At 39.6% G+C, this 8,266-nt stretch overlaps 1 protein-coding gene across 1 annotated transcript in view; it reads right to left on the bottom strand.

Annotated features, from left to right (window-relative positions):
* HACL1 (2-hydroxyacyl-CoA lyase 1) overlaps positions 1 to 7,473 on the bottom strand; it is a gene marked incomplete at its 5' end in the record, with an annotated part of 17,785 nt that extends 10,312 nt beyond the window's left edge. Inside the window, 3 exons of the mRNA XM_009871179.1 lie at positions 4,014 to 4,094; positions 5,400 to 5,440; positions 7,369 to 7,473. Coding sequence (XP_009869481.1) covers positions 4,014 to 4,094; positions 5,400 to 5,440; positions 7,369 to 7,473 — 227 coding nt within the window. The remainder of the gene's footprint in view (positions 1 to 4,013; positions 4,095 to 5,399; positions 5,441 to 7,368) is intronic.
* Between the last annotated feature and the right edge of the window lie 793 nt (positions 7,474 to 8,266).

Here is an 8,266-nt window from a genome sequence, read left to right as displayed (position 1 = left end):
GAATAGAAAATGACAAACACAATACAGGAGTGGATTCTAAATACCAGCGTGTCAGCCAGTAGACAGACTTCAGACCAGCTTCTGGGTCACTAGTTGAAGGACAGGGTAGACACTGCGTTGAGGAACATGGTTTAGTGGTGTTGATAGGGCCAGGAAAAGGTTGGACTTGATAATCTTGAAGGTATCTTCCAGACGAAAATATTCTATGATTCTATGACAGTTTGGCAATTTTCAGTTTGATAATACAGGTGACAAGGTGGTTTGAGAGGAATGACAATAGCTAATCCAAAAAGCTAGAACGTACTGATTGATCTAGAAAGTACTAAGATGTTTGTTTATGAGGGACTGTAACATGCACAAACACTGGAACTAAGAAACACAGCCGGGCACAATCTTCAGAAAGATTAGATGGTTTTTGCATACAACTTGGAACACAGCAGCACTTCTTCCTACACTTGTTTTAGTTAAAACCCCCAAGGAGCAAGCAGATAAACAAAAAATTAACAATCTTGTTCTTAAATTAGTTCCTGGCTATGAGAGAAAGGCAGCAATAGTTTACAGTATTGATTATACATTTCACAGGAGCACATTTTTATCATAATTTCCACAAAATACAATAGATTATTTTCCTACGGTGAATAAAAACTGGTCTTCTATTCAGCTTGTAGGTCTAACTCCTTAAAATGCTAAATGCTGAGTCAATAAAAGAAAGCTGTCTTATTAATCTGCTCATTCATTCACACTAAACTGAAATACTGGGCCAATAGCTTTCTACACTTCTTCTCCTGAACACTTTCTCTTCAGATATAGCTTTTCCTTTGAGTGTATTTATTTTTGCAATGTTCTAAAAGCTTAAACATTTAAACTGTTCTCAATATATAAACCTAAATTTAATCACCCATAAGATTCGGGGATGTGTATATCTACATCCAAGCTTCATAACCAGGCCACTTCTCAGCCACAAATCACAAATCTCAGTTCTAATCTCCTGACACGACGAGATGAGAACTTTAGGCCATATCTTACCTCTATGAAAAATCCTTATTCAAAAATACATTTGTGGTATGGTCTAGAGATTTTATCTTGCCGATTGTCTTCCCTCAGCAAAATTATTATGAGTACCCATAGAAAACCAGCCTGTTCACAGTGACAAATGCTACGTTCCTCTTGCTTATCTTCTTCAAATTTATTTAAAGATTTTAATAAACAAAATAACTAAGACTTGCCAGTACTAAAATGTAATTAAGAAAATCCTCTATTTTTAAGGAAGTCAACTCCAACAGAGAGAGGTTTGGTTCTGCTCTTAAAGTTTATGCAAGTGAACCCAGAAAGAAGCTTTTCCCCTAACAAAATCACCATGCTGCTGTCACAATACTGTAGACTTTTTAAAGAGCAGTGCTCATAAATTAAGTCAAAAAAACAGTGAGGCAGGAATAACACTGACTATAATGAAACTAGTAAGAACAGTAAGCCTTATGGACTTGCAGGAGAGTACTTGAGTAAACTGAAAAGAATTGCAACTGCAACTTTAGGTATTTCACCATCCTACTGTTTACCAAAATCTCACCAACTATCACAAACTCTCCCTAAGAGTCTATTCTCATAGCCAGTCTGAAATAGAAAAACTTTTGCTCAGATTGAAGCAAGAGAGTAAGGTGGCAGCACAGCAGGTAATTTTTAACATGAAATATTGAAAAGTTCTACCCTCAGAAATGCAGTTTACCAAGGCTTCATTAGCTACCTAGTTGGCCAGATTTACACCTCGAAGAGCAAACCGTGACAAGCTTCCAGGGTAAACAAAAGGCTCTTCTACCCAGCCCACCTGTACTCAGGGAATAAAATCCAAAAGCACATTGTGCTTTTAATTGCATTGAATTCCAGTTTCAATTACATTCAATTCCAATTGTGCTTGCAAGCCACTGTACTATGAGACTGCTCAACTCTTCCAGTTGATACAGGTTTCCTTCACCTGGAGGAGACTGAAACAGAATGGAATCAGAACGGGTCTCCAGGCTCAAGGAGGGTAACTCAGACTGAGCTTTAATGCCTGTCACTTAGTCTGAGGTATTTGAAGTCAGAACAAGCGGCGTCAGTTCAAATATTATTTAGTCCTGTGAGAAATAAGCCAAAGCTCAGTCACTGTGGCAAATTATCAATGCCAGGTGTAATGGCACAGAGCCACGTGACACCTGGGAGGCATGGATGAGGGCTAACCTTGCCCTAAAACTTGGTCTCCTCACATCACATCCTCACAGGGATGGCGCAGAGCAGGGGACTTGTTGCCAGAGGAAGGGGGAGACCCCTCTTAACTTTTGCTCTCGGCTGCATAATCTGCTCCCTCGTGTAGGTGCTTGATGCTTGCCTGACTGCAGAGTGAGCAGATTTAGACCACTTATCTAACATGACGTTATGTACTTATTTTTGTTGGCTTTTTGCCAGAACAATGAACTGAAAGCAATTCTTGGGGCAGAAGAGAGCCAGGGCTGTCAAGAGGGCAAGCAACAGGCCTATATGGCCAGAAGAAAGGTGTGAAGATCATATGGGCCTATGTCCCTTTTTGTGGCACACTGTATTAGATTGCTGTAACCAAAGCCCTCACTGGGTATTTTAGTCTCCTGTGCTTTGCTTGGGCTACTCCTGTTCTTCCCTTGCAACACTCTGTCTCTGTAGTGCCCACCCAAGTATTCATGCTGCTGTCTAGTAAAAAAGGGTAGAAAGTTGACTAGTCAACTCAACAGAAACCCCTCCAGCCTTCGTCTCCACAGCACAGCACCCCTTCTTACGATGGTAATGCCAGCCAACAGTAAATGTGAAAGCAAGGTTGGGATTCTCCCTCAATGGAGGTGCCTACTAACAAAGGAGCCAAGGAAAACTGCTTTCATCAGGCTAAATTTAGAGTTTGCGAATGCTTACTTCTCTCCTTTCGAACACGGTGGGCAAAAGTCAAGCCTGATGTGACCAATGGAAAAAATCACTGGTCAAACACTGTGATTTGGTCAGTGAAAACCCATCTTCTCACCATATTGTCAAATCTTGGGCCAAACTATATAAGCCACTCCCTTCAGCTTTTGCCAGGAGTACAGGTTTACGCAAGACTAAGTCAGGCAAACAGACCTTATCTCAGACAAAAATAAGTTTGTGAGAAAAATATAGATGTCTCCTGCAAACCCATAGTGTGTGCAATGAATGCTTCTTTGTTATAACCAAATCCATGACAGTTCAAAGGCAAGGTTTTCATACGCTATTTCTTTAATCTAAGGTCCCATAGGGGCAGTGAAACTTTGGTCAATAACCTATTTTTTAAAAAAATAGTTTGAACACTACAGGTGTTTTTTCAACGTGTCAAGAGACTTGATTTGTTAGTGTTCCCATTATCGAGCTTCCCTTGTCCATCAGCCACTGCCAACCTAATGCTCCAGACCAGAGGGCTTTGGTGTTACCAGAGCTTCTACTCAAAATACCTCACGTGGCTTTCTGAACAGCTCTCGGGGGCAGATCAGCCAAAGTTGCCAAGTCTCAGTGAAAGCCTGTGGAAGTAAATGCTGTCCCTCTGTACATCATTTAATTAAATACCAAGTTACTGCTCTAAATGTCTGCGTGGGAAGCAAATATGGATTTTAACAATGCAGCTGTCAATTTGTTCACATATGAAATACAGTCAGTCAAAGGCAATGTGGATTTAAATTTAGAAAAAAACCTCTAATACTCTCTCCATGATCAATAAAGCATTGCAAGCTGAATATTGATTTATTTTTCAAATGTATCTGTACAATCAGATGCACCGATATGTTTTCCAATATATGCATAATGGGGTAAAACAAAAAGGAGAATTTTATCCACAAGAATACAAAAAACTAGAACTAAAAATTACTTTTAGGGCTAATCAGAATTATCTTCTCATTACTCACAAGAAAGAAAAAAAGTCCTATACTAAATACTGTGAAGCTCAACATTTGCAAAAAATAACAGCAAACAATCATTAGAATTTTAAAGGGAAAATGTAGTTAAATTACCAGCAGTTCATTGTTGCATTTGCCATCCCACCAAGGGCATGTAAAAAACCTGGACCAGACACTACGAGACATACTCCTGGTCTAGAGAAAAGGAAAAAGAAAAAAAGACACAGACATAAAAGGAAAGTGAGCACAGGGAACACCAAATACGTCACCAACAAAAATCAGTAAGATGCTGAAGTATAAAATACTACAGTTTTACTCATGTCATCACAATGCATGAATGGCATGAGATTTTTACAAAGGGCAAAAGATAGACATGGGAATCGGAAATCATCTAGCTGTATCAATCCAGTCGAAAAAGCAAGTGAACAGTTGTTATGTGCCACCCACACGAGGTCTGCAACATATGCAGGCTCATCACAACACAGCTCCTTACTTGTTTTATCACATCTGCTCCATCACCTAGCATTTATACAGAATTTGGTACGCCACTTATGTCTGCAATTTTCTCAGTTCCACTTCAGAACTAGATATCAATGGAGAAAGCTCAGAAAGGAAGAAGCGCACCTGATTCAACACAAATATTACTGCAGTTTAATTCAGGCAGAGGCACTTGTTATTCCAGGTGATGAGATAAAGATGATCATTAACTACTGAGCATTCCTTAGTAGCTTTACAGACTCTTTACAGATCAGAAAGAAAAAAAAAAAAAGAGAGAAAAAAACCATCTTATTTCCCCAGGATTATTCAAAGGAAGAAAAACTACAGAACTGTGTAGCACCAGCACCAAGCTTGCAGACAGAATAAGGAACGATCACCTGCATCACCAGGTCCCCATTTGTGAGCAAGCAGACACCAGATGTTTGTTTTAGAAAAGGATCCAAGGGATACCCAAGAAGCTCACCGCAAAGTCACAGGCCACAGAACACATCCCAGCAACATTAATAGCGAAATGCAGCAAAAGAGGAAAAGCCAGAACTTTGCATCAGGAGAAGCATGAGGGAGACTGGAAGGCGAATGACCAGTCTCGGCATTGATAAGGTATTTGTTGAACAATAGCCCCAGACGACGAGATTGAGGTACAGCAGGTCCACCAAATTGCAACAAACAATGGTGACATGATTTCTGCCCCTCACATCAATGGTGTTAAGGTACTATTGAGATATTAAGAGGGAAAACATAAAGTAAGCTTTAAGATGGACAATATTATATGAGCTTAAGCACCTCCTTGCTCCTGCCCTGAATCACAGCAGCAGAGATATTGACAACTGTTACTGAGAATTATTTTAAAATTCATGTTGCAATTTAACTGCCCTACAACTGCACACACTAAAAAAACAAACCCAACTCCAAACCAGAAAAACGTTCCCCACTTCTGTTGAGTCTAACATGGTTAATATTATAAATTATAGTATTGTAAATATTAATAAATACAGAATGTACCTGCCAGTCAAATATCCAACAGCAGAAGCAGCATAACAAGCCTATTGAAAATATAGGAGTTAATGATATAATTATTACATATACATTTAATCTCTTGTATATAAGTTTCAACTGTAGCCAAAGCACAGACCTGTTCCTCCCACAGAAGCACACTAAACAGGGTTTAATTAGTTTGTTTTCAACTTAAACATCAGGCAAACTGATAGCAAGTAAATCATAGTTAAGCATTTTTGTACCCAGTGGTTCAGTTAAAACAACACCACCATGCCCGTTAATTGTACCTAATGCTCAATGTTTCAACACTGGCCTCTAAGGCTGGTGACCAACTTATCAGGAGAATCTGTCACTAACCCGGGCTCGGTATATGGTGTCTTTAGTTACCACATACAACTTAAGTGCAGGTCTTGAAAATAAGAACACAGGTTGAAAGCAGGGTCCCAAAATAACAAAAAACATGCTAATGGCAAGTTACGGGTCACTGAAAAAGCACAACTTGGAGATCTGTGAAAACACTGATTTCGCTTTAGATAAAGCAGCAATAGCTAAGCAAGGGGGAAAACCAGAGCAGAACAAAAAACAAACAAAAGATGCACAACAGGATAAGGTACCCATCTTGGCCTGGGAAAGAAAGCATCGTCCACCAGCACACAGTCCACAGTCCAGGCATGGAGGGCAATGGGTAAGATCAGTTCAGAGACCAAAATGTCTTATAAAAAGGTGTATCTTGAATCCAAGAGGTGGAGAACAATAGATGCCCACTTTGGTTCCAGCTGTGCTTACCGAAGGGTTCTTGAGCCTGATTCAGCTGACAGCTAGCACCATCAGCAGTAACTACGCCGCACCAGCTCCAGCATATCATACACTCACAGCTAACTTAGGATACTATTACCAATATGTTGCCTTGAATATGTAGTGTTAATTACTATTAAAAGATTAAGAACTAAACGTTAGCAATGTATGTTGTTAGCCAATAACAATCTAGTAGATGATTTTTTTCTTTAAGTTTAAAACTAACCTGGGTTATCAGTCTGCTAAACAATCATAGCAATTCCTGATTACGCAGGAACAGATACACAGAACATATGACCCTATCAAGTTGCAACACAACTATTCAGTGTTCAAGGGGCATATGGGACACAGGTTAAACTGCTTCTGGCAAACATGTCATAGTACAGGACACAGAAGATTAGCTAATGAATATTGGTAGCATGACTTAGCTTTTAACTCCATGCTTTAATCTGATCTATCTAGTCAAACAGCTTATTCTAAAGTTTTATGGGCTTTTGCTACATCTGGCCCAGAAATGAGGCAGAAATTCAACCCCTGGACAAACTTTGTTTTCTGTGTATTTCAGATCATACACAACTGCCTGTGCACACATCCTCCAAAGCCAGACCACAAAACTATTAAGCTGTGACAATTAAAACTATGACATATATAAATATTAAGTATATCTTGAATACACTGTGTGTAACCTTTTACTTTCTCCTTTGCCAAGTAATTACTCTATGTCATCACTGAGGACAAAAAACAAAGCAAAACCCACTACAAGAAATTTATTTGTTCATCCTTTTCCACTCCCCAAAGAAGAGAAACACTGACATTTTAATGTTAAAACATGTCTTCACTTTATTATTATTTCCCTAAGCAAAAGTATCTCACCCTTTACACAGCAGAATGTTTCATGTCTTTTTCACTCTTAACAGAAAACAGTCTAGTGAATAGTGATAAATAGAACAGCATCTCATCTAGCAGTGCAAAGCAATCTTCTCTGTTAATTATACATGTGAGGAAATTAATTTTAATCATGTTAATAACCAAAGCTAAAACTAGAATACTTGCTAAATAGCCTACAGGAATATAAATACTGCTGAATTCCAAGTCCTTCAAAGGAATCAAATACACCTTTTAAACATACTCATGTGTTTGCCTCTCTTACATGTTATAGATTTTCCAGATATGTACTTACAGCTTGTTCGTTTCTCATTCCTACATATTTTATTCCAATTGCTTGGGCTGCAATTGCAATTTCAGTAACTGGAATACCAACAATGCCAAACATGTATTCAATATTCTGAAAAGAAAAATGATATAATAAATTAGAATTGTTTCCAAAAGATAGCTTTAATAAACGTGTAAACCACATACATACAAACTAAACAGGCAGTCTAAAAGTAAATCCTAACAATACACCTATTCACATAGAAGATCACAAGTCACTGAAGGAATGTATAGAGTCTTCGCTGCAATTTCCAGCTCAGTCCTCTGTACTTGTTCCACTGTTCATAGGCCTCCAAACCCCAGTGCTTCCACAGCTGTTCAGCCCAGCTTCTCAGACAATCTATGCTCAGCTTTTTTAATTAACCACTTCTGACTTGGGATGTCTCTGCTCTATCATTTTCCTGTTCTTCAGTATGGCAGCTTTTGCCTCTTTTGAGAAATCTTTGTAACATTACACAGCCTTATGCTCTCACAGCGAATTAACAGGAAAAAAAAAGACGCCAAGAGAGAGCTGGGATGGTAACATGCCCAAGAAACTTAGAGAGGAAAAGGCTACAATGATTTCTAGTGCTACTGAACTGCCTTTCTGTGTACCACGGACCAAACTGAAACTCCTTCATCAAGCCCAGTACGAGTTCAGCATCACGTCAAGTTTACAGACAACAAACTTTTATTAATTGTGAAGCTGGAGCAGAGCGGCAGGGGGCGGGAGGCATCGCTGGATGGTTACGGAGGTATCGGCTGAGCTCGGGAAGGGACAACCTCGTTGCAATGAAGAAAGAAGCGAAGGGCTGGGGAACGCCGCACCGGGGCGACCCCTCACGGCGGCAGAGGGCCCCGGCGGGGCCGGGCCGCTCCCGGGGCTG

The sequence above is a fragment of the Apaloderma vittatum genome, unplaced genomic scaffold (assembly GCF_000703405.1).
Source record: "Apaloderma vittatum isolate BGI_N311 unplaced genomic scaffold, ASM70340v1 scaffold956, whole genome shotgun sequence".
Classification (NCBI taxonomy): domain Eukaryota; kingdom Metazoa; phylum Chordata; class Aves; order Trogoniformes; family Trogonidae; genus Apaloderma; species Apaloderma vittatum.
This window is presented reverse-complemented; position numbering and strand designations above follow the sequence as displayed.